Source organism: Vigna unguiculata, chromosome 5, assembly GCF_004118075.2.
Source record: "Vigna unguiculata cultivar IT97K-499-35 chromosome 5, ASM411807v1, whole genome shotgun sequence".
NCBI classification, from domain to species: domain Eukaryota; kingdom Viridiplantae; phylum Streptophyta; class Magnoliopsida; order Fabales; family Fabaceae; genus Vigna; species Vigna unguiculata.
Window position 1 is genome coordinate 11,111,698 of NC_040283.1, and position 20,255 is coordinate 11,131,952.

The window sequence follows — 20,255 nt, forward strand, 5'->3', positions numbered from 1 at the left end:
AGCTCATCTTTCTTTGGTGATTCCCTGACATTATATAATAGACAGAACTTAGTAAATTCATCTACTCCATCTCTTTTTCTTTTTTCTTTTCTTTTCTTTTTTAAAAAATTTTGAGTGCGTTTGAAGTCTCTTGATCACATTTGAAATCGTTTCAACATTATAGAAAGTATTATATAATGTTAAATTGGCATCGTTTGAATGGTGAACTTTTCATATACACTTCGAAAATAAACAAACAAATTGGCAAAGCTGAAAACGCAAGAAAGAGAAACAAAAACGTGCACTTTGGCTTAGGCGTTGTTGTGCGATTGCGACCATGGCTGCAACAGAAGCTCCATCAAATGAGCAGGTTTACAAAGTTCCCCTCAAAGTTTTTGTGGACAGAAATGAAAACAAAGTTCTGTTTGCCGAGGCAAGAAAGGATTTCGTGGACGTTCTACTCAGTTTCTTAGCATTGCCTTTAGGTACCATTGCAAGACTCGTTGCTAAGGAGTCAAATATTCCACCGGTGAAAGTTGGAAGCCTGAGTTCATTGTATGAGAGTGTGTCACATATTGAAGAAGAGCATCTATGGACAAAGACATGCAAAGAAATGCTTCTGCATCCAAGGACCTCTATGGAATCTTATTGCCAGCTCCTGAAACTCAACATCGACGACACTCACCCCACAAAGTATTTCCTGTGTGAGGACTTGGGGTGTAGTAGGAAGACAAATGGAAGCCTTTTAAGCATTTTCAACAATCAAAGATGCAGTTGTGGAAAACTAATGAACAGAATAGTGTATCCAGAAGTTATTACTCTACAAAAGGGCTTTGTTAAGGAAACTGCTACTTTTATAATTTGTGACGATCTTTCCGTGTTGCCTAATGTTCTTGTAACAATTGTGAATCTACTCCAGAATCTTGGAGTCAAAGACATGGGTGCAATTGAGGAACAAACTGTGGATATCAGCAAGAGAGAGGTATGCTATATTGCTATTCGTTTATTGTTGTTAGTTTTACTACTTTCTCTCTCTGATTCCTTATTTGTGTTTTGTACAGGTTGTTGATCTTCTCAAGTTGTCGTTGATATCAAAGAACCCTTTGACAGATTTTGTCTTTGAGAAGAAACCACGTGTTGATGATTTTAACCCAATAAACCAATCCTGGTTCGAGAGAGGAGATGAATCACCTGATGAAGGTAGAAAGATAGTTGTGAGGGTACTGGTAAGAAAATCAAATGAAAAGATTGTGTTTGCTGATGCAGAAGAAGATTTTGCAGACTTGGTTTTAAGTTTTCTGACTTTACCTTTGGGTGGGGTGTTGCACATGTTGGAAGGAAATTCTTGTTTGAGCTGCATAGATAAATTGTACAAGAGCATTTCTGAACTGAGTCCTGATAGATATTTACGGTCACAGATAATCAAAGAGGAACTAGCTAATCCAAAATGTGCCCCTCTATTCAGCATTAGTGATCAGATATTACCAATTGGCGAGGTATCATTGCCTGTTTATTATTGCAATACGTTCATTCATGGGAAAGAGCGCCATGTTATTTGTTCTACTTCACCCAGGCCTCGTATTTATGGGTATGACATGAGTTCTCGATTAGAGATTTTTGATCCAAAGTCGTGTATTGGGGATTCACGGAGTGGTAAAGGATTTGCCAAAGGACCATCAACGTTCGTGGTGACTGATGACTTGGCTGTGACTCCAATGTCATCCATTTCTGCTGTTTCTTTTCTAAATAGGTCGCAAGTTCCTCTCTATGACTTGGAGGAAAGGGTAATTAGTATTGGTGTGAAGGAGGTAAGACACGTTCGCTCATGCTGAGTTATTTATTCATCACTCACTATTACTTGAATCAGATAACAATAGGTACATTCACATGCAGGGATTGGCCATACTAAAAGCTTCCCTGACCTCAACATCTGCTTTGACTGAAGGTTTACAACAACAATTCACAAAAGTCATCGAGTTGGAGATTTGACCAATTATTTCCATCTTGTAATGGCTAGTTTCTAACATTGGTGACATTGTCTGGTGTTAACATTAGTTAGTTCTGTTTGTTGTATCAACGAATATTACCACGAATCTACCACTCACCTTTGGCTTTATTTTCCTTAAAACAACTTGCTATGTACATCTTCTAATGGGATTTCTAACGTGATAAAATCATTTTACATTTATCATTATTCCTCCGTGTGGCAGCAAGGTAGTGTATTAGTCTGACTAACAAAATTTACATTGAGTTTTGAGTTTTTCACACCATTGTTGTGTAATTTCATTTTAAAGCTACAAGATTATTGCAGATTTTTAAAAAAAGAAAATGATTTTTTGACTACTAAATTTTGACAACTTTCTCTTACAACCTTAGGTGAAATCTTTTAAGTGGTTTTTCATTTTTTCTATTTTCTCATTCTCAGTGTTTCAAACCCACTTAAAAAATGTCATATCATATTGTAAGAGAAAGTTGTCAAAATATCATTATCCTTTAAAAAATTTTGAGAATGGACAAGTCGTGTCTAGTTGACACGACTTCAAAATGACTTTTATGAAAAGTTGGAGTCATCATAAGTTGAGATGACTTTGATTTGAGATAATCAGAAATTAAAAATAAAGTTGTGTCATGTTCTAACGACTTCAATTTTCATCGAAATAAATTGAAATCGTGTCGTGACTTCAGTTTTGAACTGAAATTGATTAAAGTCTGTCATGCTATGACGACTTCAGTTAACTTTAATTTAATTCTAGTTAAATCATGTATTGAAAATTTATTAAAAATGAAGTAAACAAAGTGCTAGGATCTTTTAAATCAATTATAAAATTATTCAAGATCCTAAAATGCACTTTATTTATTTCATTTTCAATACATTTAACATTTTCAAATAAATTCTCAATTAATCACATTTATCAAATTAAGAAACTGTCGTTTTTACATATATTTTAATTTTTATTTTTACTTCATTACATTGAATCGTTCAATGAATTTAGTCACACAATAAAATAATTATTATAATTTAACTAAAAAGTAAGAAGTATAAAATAGTGTAGAACACGATTTCAAAGATTGATCATAATTGAAGTTAACTAAAGTCATCACAACATGACATACTTCACTTCATTCTAGCTCAGAATTGAAGGTGTCATTATATAGCACGACTTCAGTTTATTTCAATGCCAAACTAAAGTCGTCACATCATGACACAACTTTAATTCATTTCGGTACAAAACTAAAGTCGTCATAACATGACTCGACTTTACTTTTAATTTTTTATTAACCTTAATCAAAGTTGTGTAAATTCGTGACAACTTCAACTTTCATAGAAATCATCGCGTGTTCACACTACTTCGATTTATCATAAGTGAAGTTGCTTTAGCTTGCAATTTTGAAATTTTGAGATAAAATTACACTACAATGATAAAAAAAAAAAAAAGCCTTGAGTTTTAGTCCTCCCATTTGTATACATTACTTTTATAACAGAATTTAAAAGTTAACCTCTATTTTTACCATTTATTTTAACATTTATTTTTTTATGAGAATTTTAAAATAATAGTTAAACATATAATTGTTTCTTTCAACAATAACAGGTTATTGACTGGCATTTCATAAAATCTAATACTTTTTGGTAGGCTATAAAATTTGAATACTTGATATAAAGTATTTCGTGCCCAACGACGAGTCTTACACTTTTTTTAATGAGCGTGCACATAAAGCAATTTAAGTAAGGGTTAAATATGTTTTTGATCTTTCAATTTTGAGTAAAAATTGAAATTAGTTTCTCTTGGAAACCTTGAATCAATTTAGTTCCTTATCTTTATAAGTGTATGAATTTAGTCCTTTAAACCAATTTTTTTTTTTTTTTGAGTTTATTTGACGTTTCAGACGCATTTCTCGGCTAACATTGAAGCGAACATGTGTCAAACGGTGTAAACAAACTAAAATACTATAATAAAATGTGTTTGAAACGTCAAATAAACTTAATAAAAATTGGTTAAAAAAGACTAAATCCATGTATTTATATGGTTGAAGGACTGAATTAGTTCAAGGATTTCAATATATACTAATTCCAATTTTTACTTAAAGTTGAAGAACCAAAGACGTGATTTTTACAAGTTGTGATTAACAATGTACGTTTTGGTAATATATGCTTACATTTCTCGGCTAACATTGAAGCGAACATATGTCAAATGGTGTAAACAGACTACAATACTATAATAAAATGTGTTTGAAACGTCAAATAAACTTAATAAAAATTGGTTAAAAAAGACTAAATTCATGTATTTATATAGTTAAAGGATTAAATTAATTTAAGGATTCCAATAGATATTAATTTCAATCCTCACTCAAAGTTGAAAGACCAAAGACTTGATTTTTACAAGTTGTGATTAACAACGTACGTTTTGGTAATATATGCTTAAAAACTTAATACAATGTTTAAAATAATAAGTGAAACATAGGTCATTACATTTAATACATTAATTTGCTTAAAATATCTTCATTCTTTCCTTATGCTACAATAGTGTCTCTGGATGGTCGTTAATTCATAATTATTGGTTCAAGATTTTCATGGAAGCAGGTAATATTACTAATAACCATGGACGTGATTTTTACAAGTTGTGATTAAAATGTACGTTTTGGTAATATATGCATAGATAGACCTCTTAAATAGCTCGCTGAAAAATTAACGTAATCCTTTAATTGCAATTAAAATTGATTTTAGTCATAATTTATTTTAAACATTCTATTAATTTGTTTTCCTTTTTTTCTTGAACTCTTCAACTCTCAGTTAATTTCAGCTGAAAAAGAATATTCACTAAAAACATTTAAAATATACGCACAAGTTAACATGACGAGAATACTTAATATTACAATAAAAAATTTTATATATATATATATAATTATATATATATATATATATATATATATATATATATATATATATATATATATATATATAATTCTTGTCTCATAAAAAGATAATAATCTTCCTAATCGAAGGAAGTAAGATATTTCAAATATAAATGAATATAATATTTTAAATCGAACCCAACGTGTAGGGTTTGTTATTTTATTTGTTGAATATAATATTTTAAACATAATCCATCCGTGCCCACCCGTGTAAGATTTATTTTATTTGTTAGTATGGTTATTATGCTCTATAAGTTTGTTATTACATCTTGCATATGATAGGCTCAGGAAGTTTATAAATGTTACCGTAATACATCTCTCAAATACTCATCTTTCTACTTAAATGCTCACACAATACCTTGTATGGTCGTGAGCGTGGAGTCATCCATCAAATGCTCATCTTTCTACTCAAATGCTCACAAAATACAAATATCTTCTACGAATACGCTCACAACCGTGAGCGTGAAATCCCATAAATTTCCTCTCTCCTCGTGTCAACTCAGGGCTGGATCCATATCTAAAATCAGGTCGGTCCACCTTGAGAAATCTTAAAAATATATATTCATCCTAAATGAACACTTTGAAATTTCAAAACTTTACTTATTAATATGTTCTCGAATAATGTTTTTATTATTTAAATACTCTTTCGCATATTGATATTCAAAATAATAAGCCATCGCATATTGATATTCAAAATAATAAGCCATTAAAATAGATGATAAAATACTTTATCAAATTTTTCATTTTCATAATGATTAATACATCATGATTAATAAGTAACATGATGTCTCCAATAGATCAAATTTTGTTATGTTTAGTTGTACCCGATAAATATAGTATTTTCTTAAACTTGAGTTTGTTATACTTTTGTAATTGGATAACACTATTCAAAAAATTCTTTGTACTTATTTATATATATATATATATATATATATATATATATATATATATATATTATTAATTTTTGTTCATAAAAAATTATGAAATAATAATCTCCTTAAGTTGAAGAAGAAAAGATATTTCAAATATATCTAAATATATTTTCACTCCTATTTTTTTATTTCCATCCTTTACTTTTTTACTTGCTTAATATGAGTCATTTATTCTTTCAAAGGAAAAAGGTAATGATACATTAATCAATGACTTATATTAAGCCACTTTAGGGAATAAAGTATGTGAGTCAAAAGATGATAGTCATAGTATCATTGTCCATAGGAAATAAAGTATGTGAGTCAAAAGATGAGAGTCATAGTATCATTGTCCATAGGGAATAAAGTATGTGAGTCAAAAGATGAGAGTTATAGTATCATCATTAGTGCAGATATGTGATTTTAGATCAACATATTAGATCGGTTGTGACGGAATCGAGCTAATATATGGTGTGGTGGCATTTTTGTAAATAAAACGAGCAATATTAGATCGGTTGTAAGGGGAACCAATCTAATACGTAAATATTAGATCGATTATGAGAGGGAACCGATCTAATATTGCTTTTTAAAATTTTTTAAAAAAATCAGCATGGTGTATTAGACCGGTTATTTTCAAAACCGATCTAATATGTGGGTTTCTGAAACCCGCGAAACCCTTTTCTCTCTTCTTCCTTCTCGCGCCTCACTGTTCCAAATCACCTTCGTTCTCGCTGCGAGCTCTACAGACCACCACCACGCCGTTGAGCCCTAGAGACCACCACCGGACCAGTCTCGCACCTTCGAACCACCGCCATTGAGAACCATTGAAGGTTCTATGCTTCTCGCCGTTCACCTCCACAGGAACCCTGATTTTCTTCTTCCTCCCTCGCCTCCTTCAATCTCCTCCTCCACCACGAACCACTGTTAAAGCTGCACATTGAACCTCTATCGTTCTCGTCGCACCGGAGCTCTGTTGTTCATGCCACAATTCGTCGTTCTCATGCCGTGCTCGTGCTCGCCCCGTGCTCGTGCTCGCGCCGTCCTCGCTGCCCCGTTAGGGTTCGCCGCAGTTCAATCATCGGTGCTCCGTTTGCCACAGTGAAAGGTGCTCTGCGAGCCACTGTTGTCGTTGCTTCTGTGAGCCTCCAATTTCTTCTTCGCAGTCTCTTTGGTCAGAAGAAGTTGCATCCTCTTCTTCGTAGCAATTACTCCACCAAGCCATCATTGTTGCATTGATAGAGGTTAGTTCGTATGCCTGCTCTTGTTTGTATTTAAAATTGAAATTGAAATTGTTGGCTGGTTTGTTTGAAATTGAGATTGAAACTATTGGCTTTCGTTGTTGATTGCTCTTTGATCGTTTTTATCGCCGTCATAACAAACTTTATTACAATTGAAATTGTTGGTTGCCCTTGTTTGAATATCAAACTTATATCATGTTTAATATTTTACTATATATAATATAGTATAAAAGGAGAATTTGATTGTATTCTTTATAAAAAAGAGTTTGAAACATTGACCAAGTGACCAAAATGTGGAGTATCGCGATACAAAGTTAAGGATGATGATGATGATGAAGATAACATGAAGAAGGGTCCTCCTACAAAAGTGTTATGGTATCTTCCAATCATACCTCGATTTAAGCGTTTATTTGCCAATGTTGATGATGCTAAAAACCTTCAGTGGCATGCAAATGAAAGAAAAAGTGATGGATTGTTACGGCATGCAGCTGATTCACCCCAATGGAAGAAAATCTATATTATCTACCCATAGTTTGGGAGTGATCCAAGAAATCTGAGGCTTGGTCTTGCAATTGATGGCATGAATCCTTATGGTAATTTAAGTAGCAAGCATAGTTCGTGACCGGTTTTGCTGATCATTTATAACTTGCCTTATTGGTTGGCTATGAAGAGAAAATACATGATATCTATGATGATATCTGGACCAAAGCAACCTGGAAATGATATTGATGTTTATCTAACTCCGTTGATAGAAGATCTGAGATTATTATGGGATGAAGGAGTTGAGATTTTTGATGCATATGGAAAAATGAATTTTAATTTGCAAGCCTTATTATTTTGCACTATTAATAACTTTCCAACTTATGGAAATTTGAGTGGTTATAGTGTGAAAGGTCATTTTGCTTGTCCAATATGCGAAGAAAACACAAGTTATCATCAACTAAAACATGGGAGGAAAACTTGTTACATTGGCCATCGAAGATTTTTGAGCCGTAATCACCCATATTGTCGATTGAAAAAGGCTTTCAATGGATGCTAGGAGGAAAAAATCCAACCACCACCCTTAACTAGAGAACAAGTTTATGATCGTGTGTGCCAAGTAAATTTCATTTTTAGGAAAAGACAAAAGAAAGTTGTTGGCAGAAGCATTTGGAAGAAAAAATCCATATTCTTTGATCTCCCATACTGGGCCAAATTAGATGTTAGGCATTGCATAAATGTCATGCATGTGGAGAAGATTGTTTGTGATAGTATAATTGGAACATTGATAAACATCAAAGGGAAAACAAAGGACGATATTAATTCTCGTAAAGATCTAGTTGAGATGGGTCTTCGTTTGGAGTTACAGCCAAAAGCGCGCGGTAAACGAACATATTTACCTCCTGCTTGTCATACTCTGTCTAGACTTGAGAAAAGAAGTTTTTGTGATAGTCTATGAGGAATGAAAGTACCATTAGGATACTCTTCAAATATTAAAAGTCTTGTGTCAATGGAAGATATGAAACTTGTTGGTTTAAAATCTCATGATTGTCATGTTCTCATGCAACAACTTCTCCCAGTGACTATTCGTGGCATCTTACCTAAAAGTGTTAGACATGTTATCACTTTTCTTTGCATGTTTTTTAATAGTATTTGTCAGAATGAAGCTATTGTTATCTTGTGTCAACTGGAGATGTATTTTCCTCCTTCATTTTTTGACATCATGGTCCATTTAATAGTTCATCTAGTAAGGGAAATTAGAATATGTGGACCAGGGTTTTTAAGATGGATGTACCTAGTTGAGAGATACATGAAAATATTGAAGGGGTATGTGAAAAATTCATATCGTCCAGAAGCATCAATTATTGAGAGATATATAACTGAGGAAGCAATTGAGTTTTGTATAGATTATATGTTAGAAACAGAGGCTGTTGGCATTCCACAATCTAGACATGAAGGAAGGAATGAAGGTAAAGGCACACGTGGTGTAAGGGTGGTTTGAAAAGATCAATGTGAAGTTCTCAAAGAACATTTGTACGTATTGAATAACACTGATGTCATTATTCCTTACATAGAGGAACACAAAAAATTGGTGAAATCTTTAAATCCTCGGGCAAATGAAAAATGGTTGTTGATTGAGCACAATAGGACATTTCTAAAATGGTTTAGAGAAAAAATTGTGGAATTAGATTGTGAGATTGAGGAATTAAAATGGCTAGCACGAGGACCTAACTTTGATGTTATAACATGGACAACATATGACATTAACATGTTCTCTTTTTATTCAAAGGAGGAAGATGATAAGAGTACTATGCAAAATAGCGGTGTGACCCTCGAAGCATAATCCATGCACTTTGCTAGTTCAAAAGATAATAATCCTATTATGGCTTCTATAAGTTACTTTGGGGTCATTCAAGAGATATGGGAGGTTGATTATGTCAAATTCAGAGTGTCTGCATTTAAGTGCAAATGGGTTGATAATAATACAAGAGTGCATGTTGATGACTTGGTATTTACTTTGGTTGATCTTAATAAGGTGGCTTATAAGGAAGACTTTTTTATCATGGCATACCAATCAAAACAAGTGTTTTATGTTAAAGATCCTTCAAATGAGAGGTGGTCAGTTGTTCTTAAAGGAAGGATGCAATTAGATACTCATGATCGTGATCACTCAAGTCTCAATCTTAAGGCGAATACCTGCTTTGAATGAGGATGTTCATAATGATGAAGTGAATGTTATGTGTAATGATCATAATGAAGGAATATGGGAGAACATTGTCACACTTCCATTATAGGTGAAATTTCATGTTATTTTTTTTATTATTCATTTAGTTTTAAATCATTAATTATCTAACATGTGTTATTTTTTACAGGTTTCATGGAAGGTTCATCCAAGAAGAAGACTAGAGCAGCTACCCGTCTACAAAAGCAAGCTCTGAAGCGATTGATTAAGGATAAGACACATGTGGACATAAACCCTAAGACAGGCAGACCTATAGGGCCAACCCGTCAGAATTTTTCTAGCTATTTGAGTGTGTCAGCACGAACAAAGGTGTCCATTTTGGAACCAGATTGGGATCATGTGTCAAAAGTTGATAAAAACATGATTTGGCAGGATATTTGTGTAACTTAACTTGTCAACTTATGAATATTTACTACTTATTTCTATTGTCAACTCATGAATATTTATTACCTATGAATAGGAAAACTATGAATTCAACACTTCTGATTTCACACGGAGGAGGATAATGTCGTCAGTAGCTATAAAATGGAAAGCATTCAAGACGATGTTGTCAAGCTTCTATGTATTTGGGAAATACAAAGAAAAGTCTCCTTGTGAGATGTATGGCATAGACGAGCAAACATGGGAAGCATTTGTTCAAAGTCGACTGGATCCCGCTTGGGCGGTATATTTCTCTCTCTCTCTCTCTCTCTCTCTCTCTCTCTCTCTCTATATATATATATATATATATATATATATATATATATATATATATATATATATATATATATATATATATATTACCGTTTAAATATTAATTATATGTCATATGATTAACCATTTATATATATATTATTGTTTTAACAGGAAAAGAGAAAGAAAGCACAAGCTATACAAAGAAAAAAATGAAACACCACACAGGCTTTCTCGTGGAGGATATGATTTGCTGGAGTAGAGAATAATGGAAGAAAAGCTAAAACAACAAATGGACTCAACAGGTTCAAATGAAGGACATCTAAATCCTACATCCCCTCCTAGCCGACATGAGAAATGGAAGTTGGCTCGTACTAAACCGGGAGAGAAAATGACATCTAAGAAATCACAAGTTATTGCTGAAAGAATTGTAAGTTAGTAACATATTTTGCCTTAACTAGTTATTCAATTTGTCGTATGAGTAACATGATTGACTTGTAGAGCATAATTCAATATTGTTTTTACAGGATTCTCTTGTAGAACAAAATACACAAGGAAGTTTTCTTCCCCAGGGTCGTCAAGATATATTGACCATTGCTTTAGGTACTGAAGAGCACCCTGGTCGTGTACGTACTGCTGGTTATGGTGTGGGTGTGAGACAATACTTTGGAAATTATCAGCAGCAAAACACCACACAGACAGCTCCTATCACACCTGAGATGATGGAGCAATTAACTCAGACGATAAAGGCACAAGTAACTGATGAATTAAGGTGTGAAATCAACGATGAGAGTCCATGTCTCAGCAACATAATATGGAACAAGAAGACATGAAGAGGAGGTCACGGAGATGGAACTCTCGTACAAGTGTATGTTGTCCCTCCTCATTTAGTTGCCATTGGGAGATTGTATCCAGGGGCATCAACCATGCACACTGTGCAACTGTCGGATGATTTGGCTAGAGTGGTAGTTGAATATATTAGATCGGTTAAGGTTAAAACCGATCTAATATTGCCTGTTTCTTCTTTAAGTGATCTCAACTATATTAGATCGGTTTCGTCCATAATCGATCTAATATAGCTTATTTGATGTTTCTCTGGGTGGGTATCTTTAGATCGGTTATTTGAAACCAATCTAATATAGAATTATTAGATCGGTTCATTACAACCGATCTAATACGTGAAAGACATATTACATTGACTAATATTATATCAGTTCCAGAACTGATCTAAACGCTTCAGAACCTATGTAATATGACTTTTTGCACTAGTGCATTGGCCATAGACGAATATGATACTTTACACATAACCGTGTAGGATTTGTCATTTTATTTGTTATTACGGTTATTATGCTCTAAGTTTGTTATCATTATTATTATTATTATTATTATTATTATTATTATTATTATTATTATTATTATTATATATATATATATATATATTATTTAAATACTTTTTAATATTCAACATAATAAGTCATTAAAATAAAGGATAAAATACTCTACCAAATTTTTACGATTATATTTTCAAATTTAGTTTTTATTTTGACTTTTCACTGCCTATATAATAGAATTTTACTTCTTTAAAATGGAAATTAATGAAAACGTAAGCGTTTACAAAAAATAAATTAAAAATGAAATTATTGATAATTTTAAAAAAATATTGTGCCGCCTCTTTTATGAGGGATGTGAAAAAAAGTTAAAACGGGATTAAAACGAAGATGAAGAGTTTAAGAAGCTTTAATTACAATGGAAATATTATTTAAATATTTATTAATTTTGTAATATTTCGTTAAAAAGATTCTTTATCAGTATCGGGTTAATCGAATTAAACATGAAAACCAATAGATCTGTGTTTGATGAAGCAGGAAAGATTTTGTTATATCTAGTGATATGATGTCTATAATATATAAAATGTTTTTTTAAACTGAGTTCCTTGTATTTACGTAGGTGTGTTATTTTATTTGTTATTATGTTATCTTGCATGTTAATAGACCAAAAAAATTTATAAATGTTATTATAGGTACTCAAATGCTCACAAAATATCTCATACTCTATGCCATTAAAATAAATAATAAAATACTTTGTCAAATCTTTTCTATACTCATGATTAATACACTCACACTTTTGTAAATTTAGTTTTTATTTTGACTTTCTACTGCCCGTATAACAGAATTTTTCTTCTTTAAAATGGAAATTAATGAAAACGTAAGCTTTTAAAAAAAATTATTAATAGTTTTAAAAAAAATATTGTGCCAATGTGAAGAAAAAGTTAAAACTGTAGTAAAAAGAAGATAAAGAGTTTAAGAAGCTTTAATTACAATGGAAATATTATTTAAATATTTATTAATTTTTGTAATATTTTGTTCATTAAAACTAGAACAAGTGAATTTCTGATCTTCTTTTATCGGTAACAGGTGAATCGAATTAAACATAAAAAGTTATAATTTCAAACGATTGTGCTCTCTCTATATATAGAGTTTGGCAAGGCTGACTTGTGATAGTGAAGCCACAATGGCAGGAATTGCAACTCAATCAGGGGATGAAGATCACACAATTTCTCTGAAAGTTTTGGTAAACAAAGAGAACAATAAAGTTGTGTTTGCTGAAGCAGGGAAAGATTTTGTGGATGTTCTACTCAGTTTCATAACATTGCCTTTGGGGACTATTGCTAGACTCGTGGCTAAGGAGTCCAATGTACAGCCAGTTAAAATTGGAAGCCTGAGCACATTATACGAAAGCGTGTCGCATCTTGAAGAAAAATTTCTATGGATTCAAACGTGCAAGGAAATGCTGCTTCAACCAAGGAACTCTATGGAAGATTATTGCAAAAATCTGAAGCTGAATATTGATGATTCTGAGCCTAAAAGTTACTACTTTTGTGAGAACTTGTTGGAATGTGTTATAAAGCCGTCCCTTGTGAGCACTTTTAGGAATCAAAGATGTGGTTGTGGAAAACTAATGAACAGGGTGGTGCAACCTTTAGACATACCGAGCTTAGAAAATGGCTTTGTCAAGGAATCTGCGTCTTTTTTAGTTTCTGATGATCTTTATATAATGCCTAATGTTTTTGGAGCAAGTGCAGATCTGTTTCATAAGCTTGGAATTGAAGACATGAATACTCTTGAGGAACAAATTGTGGTTGTCACCAAGAAGTAGGTATGCCATTTGTTAACTTTGTTTTTGTACATCCATTCTTTCATATCATTGGTTCCTTCACTTTTTATTGCAGGTAGTGGACTTGCTCAAGTTTTCATTGATCTCAAGGACTCCTATGACAGATTTAATCTTAAGAAATAAACAACATCTTGGTAATTTTAGCCCTATAAGCCAAAACCTGTTTGAGATTGGAAATATAGCATCTGTTGAGGGTAGGAAAATGGTTGTGAAAATACAAATAAGAAAATCAAATGGGAAGATTCTGTTTGCGGAAGCAGAGGAAGAGTTTGTAGATTTTCTTCTTAGTTTTCTTACTTTTCCCTTGGGTGGAGTACTTCACATGCTTGAAGGATTTTCTTCAGTAAGCTGCATAGATAGTTTATATAAGAGCATGAATGAACTGAGTTCAGAAAGATATTTAATCTCACAAGAGCTCAAAGACAGACTAGCCAACCCTCTATGTGCTTCACATTTTAACCTCAGCAACCAGATATTACCAATTGGTGTAGAAAGCTTTTCTTCTATTTATTCATATTGTGGAACATCATATAATATTGTTGATCCTAAATCCTCTACTGGAGAGTCTTCAAGTATTCTTGGTTTTGTGAAAGGACCAGTAATGTACATGGTAACAGATGACTTGGTTGTGTCTCCTATGTCATCCACTTATGCTGTTTCATATATCAATACACTAAAAGTACCACTATTTGACTTGGAGGAAAGGGTCATTGCAATTGGTGTGAAGGAGGTAAGAAACAGTGAGGATCTTGCTTTGTATGCTGTTACTTTTTGTATGAGATTATATCACACTCTTTGTTTGAATTGTGCAGGGTCTTGGGATATTGAAAGCTTCATTGACATCAACATCTGCTTTGACAGAAGGTCTGAAACACTTGACAAGACCTATTGAAGAGAAGATTCAATCACTCTCATCTTGTTTGAAGCTGTAAACAAGATTCTAGAAGTGGTTCATATCGAGTGCAATTTTGGCCACAATGTTTTTGAACTTTCTATGGTTTTATCACCGAAATTGGGGTGGCATTCACTGCATTTGTCCAAAGTTCTCTTCCATGTCAAATATCACAACAAAATTATTTCAAAAGCAGTTTGAGTATTGGGTGACGGAATTTGGGTGCAAAAAAAATCAGTTCTAGATATATTAGAGACCGAGATTTTATAATGTTATTGTGCTGTGTTTGGTGGAACCTATGGTATCAAATATATTATGCAATGTTTGGTGTCAAATATAATGCTATTAACAAGTTTTTTATTTCTTTTTGTAAGAGTTTGTTAAAAAAATATTATTAACACTCTTCTATTAATATTTCAGAAGTCTATGAAGTGTTGTTTGGTATAAATTACGAGTTGAAATTATATTTTGAAGTTTATTTTATTGACAAATATATTAGTAGATGCTACAAGAATCACATCTGGAAGAAAATAATTCTAGCGAGTAGTTTCATCATATCCAAAAGTACTTGGCAGAGGCTTATGGATGAGACATAGGTAAAAACAAACTACTTTCAAAGTCGATAAGTTTCTGGTTCAACCCAAATCCTTGTTCTAGAAACAGGTACAAAATGATAACAATTGACATAATAGAACATTTCATCTAATTATATAAACTGTGCACCAGTTTCACTAGTTATGTTAAGTTCATGAATGCCAGCACCTAATAATTGTTTTATAAGCAATATATAAGTTTAGATAAGTTTGAATAAAGGCTTACTTTAATTTTTTTTTTCAATGAACAAGCATATTTTTACTTCCTTGTTGGAATTAATGAAAGTTGGGACAAAATTTCTTCGAGTGTTTTATCTAATTATGGAACAAGAACTTAAATAATCATTAAAAAATAAATTTTAAAAAATAAATCAACTAAACTTACAAATATAAGTTCATTGTGTCTCTGCAACTCTTCATCTATCTAAAGAAGAGGAGTATTAAATGACTTTGTGAATGCCATAAATAACAATGAACGACAAGCTAGCTAAAATAACTATATATATATATATATATATATATATATATATATATATATATATATATATATCTCGGGGAAACAAAATATAAAAAAGCTAGCTAAAACTTCCAATATATTGACATACATAAATTACTAACCCTTTCATGCTGACTCCAATGAGGTTTAGTTGTAGCCATTTCCAAAACTGTGCATCCTAGGCTCCATATCAACAAGGTTGCCACCATTGGAGTCTTTTATAACCTAAAATATCATAACGACAAGCTATCATGTCATCAAAAACAAGATGTAATTGAAACAATAAAGAACTGAAACTCATAGAAATGCTCAAATATATTCTATCATTAATAAAAAATATCATTAACAATTGAAACTCATTGAGTTTTCCAGCACATAAGCCATGATAAAGATTCTATCACATTAATAAAAAAAGACAATTTATCCATTCAATTAATCAGTGCAGAAATTATATTATTAGAACATCTAGAAAGGCATAAATACATAACTTGATAACCTACATTATTATTTGGAGTGGACCAGCTTATCTCTACTGATCTTATGGGCAGGTCAACTCTAGGAGCATGTCCTTCCAAGTAAAATACAAACCGATCAGGCATAATTGACAATGAGAATGTCCCTTCTAACTTCTCAGAACTATCCTTATTAACAGAAGTTTTGTAGAAAAATCATGGTAATGTAAGGGCGTTTTCCATAATTTTTTCAAAACAAGGAAGAAGATACAATGAAAATATTTGCACCCTTGCTCCCACTTGGATCAGACATGTTTCCTGCCATGATCTGTCAAAGAAAACAATATCAGAGAAAACAACCAAGAAAGAACTCTGCATGATTTACACAGGTTATCTATCCAACACAAGAAGAAGCTAAATTCGGCAATGAAGCTTGTAATGGACATTTGAGAGGCATGATCTCGGACTCCATCCCTTGTGAAGCTACCAAATTAGGCAATGTAGTTAATGCAGGACAACCTTCATTAATAAAAGGAATAGGCTAACTAATCAAGGGGTGTTAAAGCAAAAATGCCCGAGGCATGAACAATTCATAACTAAACAAACAAGAATCATTAAGCAAAGATGGTAGAAACTCAGAAAACTTCCATTAGCCTGATTTAAGATGGTTTTGGACAAGGGTTAAAATCCTAAACCAAGTAAGAATATCAAAGAGGCTCGTTTCAATAATTTAAAAATATATTTGGATTGCTGCTTAAGAAACTCACCATACACCAACACAATTTCAGTAATAAAAAAAATAAAAAACTCGAAAACCCAGTTTGAGCCTTTGTTTTTAGTTAGTTCTGATCAAGATACTAATTGCTAAGAAAAACTATTTTGAATATGCAAAATATATTCAGTTTTTCCAGCCGCATACACCTACCATAGTGCCAACTCAGGCACTAACACTAGGTCGAGACTTTATAGAGACTCATTGGAAAAATGAAACAAAACAAAAACAAAATAGAGAAAAGTTCAAAAGCATTCATGATTTTGGAATGAATAATGCACCTACAACGAATCATTAGCATCATAAAAACTACCAAACTTTCAAACGGTAAATGTAAGTGCCACATTTCTATTTGGATTGCTTTGTGAAAATTATCCAAAATTAGGTTTCAACATTCACAAATTAGATAAAAGTTTACATTGCAGTACCATGAGTGCAAGCAAATCGAAAGTGAAATGTTAGGAAAACAATCGGAAGTGGAAGCTCCTAAAAGTTGCGAACAACTCCGACGAATGATAGGGCTGCCTACGACGGAGTAATAGAGTGACACGTGACGGAGTGGGCAACTGAGCTAGAATCATGAGTGAAAGAGTGAGCGACAAAGCTAGAGATGCGACTGATTGAGGGAGAAGGTGTTTAGGTTTTCTATGAGGGAGAAGGTGTTTAGGTTTTCAATTTTAAGTAAAAAAAGTTAGAATAGGAAAATTTTGGAAAAATGTGTGAAAAGGTATTACAATTTGCGGAGGTCATATACCTCTTAAAAAAAATACAAAACCCCCCGAAACTATTAGCATTCAGAGAATTGATCACAATTGTCTTAAATCATAGTTATGACTGGAGGTTTTTAATAACCTCCCAAAAATAATTCCCACAAAATAATATTTTTTTTGTAGTGTACGAAGAGTTGAGGAATCCCATGAATTTTCTCATCCTTCCTTTCAATTTTTATCACTATACTGACCTTATAATTCCACATTCACAAAACATCGCTAAATAAAAAAACTAAGAATATACAAAACTTCTATTAATTTCACAATTTTAAAAAAGATAATAAATTTTAGGATAATGATATTTTTATCCACTCTTTTTACTCACTTTTAACTCATTACTTCAATGACCATTGGATTATCACATCACTACAAAAAGTCAAAATAGATAATCTAAGGATAATTAGAATGGTGAGTTAAAATTAGATAAAAAAAAGTGAGTCAAAATATCATATCCTTAGTTTTAGTTTTACATGTCTTGTCAGTTTGACAGAAGGTCAAATCATCCCGATTATAATTCAACCTTATCTATCTTAATTTTATAAAAGTCGGTCCATGGATTGAGTCTGGCAATTTTAAAGTTATTTTTTGTTTAGAATTTTTGGGTTACATATATATTATTTAAATGTGTTAGTAATTAAGGACATAAGTGTTATGAAAAGTTTTTATGTAGACACCCTAACATAATATTCTGATTTGAAGAGGGTCAAATTAGAATTATTAAAATCAAGGGTCCCCATGTGTAAAAGGGGTAACATTATGTACTACACTAGGGTTTTTTTTTTCTTCTTTTCATCCTTACCCGGAGAGAAAATAAGAGCAGTGTTTAAGACTCTCTACATTTGAAATATTACATACTCACGGTTAATTTCATTATCCACATCATTCTCAAAGACAAACACGTTTCCGCATTCTTTTCATCATGAATTAGATTATGAGTTCATTAAAAGTTAATATATGATTGTTGTAAGACCCGGGAAATTGGAATAAAGAATAATAAATAAATTACAACAATTGTGGGTTGGAAGTACCTTAAGAAAATTTACTGACAAGTCTTTGGTAAGGAATAAAGTCAACTTAAGTGGTTGAGAGGACTTGGGTTCAAGTCTGGTGTGTACCATTAGTGTAATTTTAATTGTGTTTTATTTTACCAAAATATTGTGAATGCGGAAGCATGGTTTAAGTTTGTATGAATGTGTGAATTGACAAAAATAATGTGATGGTTTGTTGGTGTGCATGTGTAGGATGTGTTGGAAGGTTATGGGTTTGAATCTTGGCTAGAGTAAGTAGACCCTTTATATTTTTATATTTTTGCTAAGTGATGGAAAAATCTAGAAACTGTAGTATTTGTATTATTTATTTTGGGCTGAATGTGTGGGAGAGAGAGAAGAGTAAGTGAGAAAACAAAGAGTCATAGTGTGTATGTCAAGTGAGGGCCGAGAATTGCAATCCAGAGAGAGAATTAAAATTCTGGATTTCAAGATGTAGATATATTACATGTATTCATATAAAGGTATAAAAATGCAAGTGTGATTTTCTATATTAATTATGCAGAAATATAGACAACGTGTGTGTATATATATATATATATATATATATATATATATATATATATATATATAATATTATATTATATTAGGCATTGTATCAAATAAAACTAATCTAATATGAATAATGGTAGGTTGATATTACGTTTTGGTATCAAAAGTCAGTGGCAGCGTGTTTTGTGTATATATAATATATTGCATAGTAATGTATATGATATGGTAAAGATATATTAAAGGCTTTTGTAGTTGAATTATTATTATGTTTGCGTAGCGATTAAGCCAGGGGTTGAAATTGTAAGTATGAAGTTTTATTAGGTGTTGATCGTTGGAATAATAAAGGGTTAATACGTATTGGTAGGAGTGTAAAATAGTGATCTATTAAGTGTGAAATAAGTTTATAAAATGGGTGCAGTCTCGTAATTGACAAAAAATTGGAGATCGTCATAAAAAATAATGGTTGGGAAGTGCAGAGGTTTTTTCATGAGTTATATTATAAAAATAAACAAATAAATAAATAAGAATAAAAAAAATGAAGATGTGATTAATGAAGGTGTAGTAGAATTATGTAGATGGTGCAGCGCTTTTAAAAACAAATATGATTCTAATAAATAAATGTGTATATATTATAAAGAAACATGTTGCAGAATATGGTTTCTGGTTTTGGATTGTGTAATGTGAGATTACATGACTATGTGTTGATGTTAATTTTGGGTTGACATGAGGGTTTGGTTGGAAGGGGCTTTTGTAGGTACTGTTTGAGATAAATCTTGGATTTGGTATTAGAATATGTATTATTGTGTTGTTGTTTTAGAGCTCCTAAGAGTATGATTAACTCTTGGATAAACTCAAGTTTCAACCCAATCTCAATTGTGAATGTATACATATATGTATGAATAATTGATGTATGGGATATGTGCTATTGTTTCTGGGAGTGCCTAGCGATGAGAGTTTTTGCCAAGCAGTCTGCAACGCAACTTCATCTGGCGGTGCCTAGGCAACGCCAGGCAATAGCGTGCGGACAATGTATTGTTTTGTAGCGTTTTACATCGATGGTCTTGAGGGTTTGGTCGGGGATATGCTGGACTAGTTATGAGCGGGGAGATTCGTAACGGAGGTTGGAAATGCGTGATTG

The 20,255-nt window shown here is 32.3% G+C and overlaps 1 protein-coding gene and 1 long non-coding RNA gene across 5 annotated transcripts; one reads left to right on the forward strand and one right to left on the reverse strand.

The window, feature by feature from the left end:
• Positions 1-205: 205 nt before the first annotated feature.
• LOC114185802 lies at positions 206-2,151 on the forward strand. The gene is made up of 3 exons (XM_028073722.1): positions 206-961; positions 1,041-1,787; positions 1,873-2,151. Exons 1-3 carry the CDS (start codon positions 317-319, stop codon positions 1,966-1,968), a joined length of 1,488 nt encoding a protein of 495 aa, XP_027929523.1. The 5' UTR covers positions 206-316; the 3' UTR covers positions 1,969-2,151.
• A 12,344-nt stretch (positions 2,152-14,495) lies between these two features.
• LOC114183599 lies at positions 14,496-17,549 on the reverse strand. 4 transcript variants are annotated; one of them, XR_003604397.1, is made up of 4 exons: positions 16,086-17,549; positions 15,708-15,810; positions 15,475-15,509; positions 14,496-14,631 (listed from the first exon to the last, which is right to left on the reverse strand). It is a non-coding gene; the product is annotated as an uncharacterized LOC114183599 (long non-coding RNA). The 4 variants fall into 4 exon arrangements; XR_003604396.1 differs by having other exon boundaries at positions 15,475-15,513; positions 16,086-17,548; XR_003604398.1 differs by lacking the exons at positions 14,496-14,631; positions 15,475-15,509 and having other exon boundaries at positions 15,644-15,810; positions 16,086-16,556; positions 17,238-17,546.
• Positions 17,550-20,255: the final 2,706 nt, after the last annotated feature.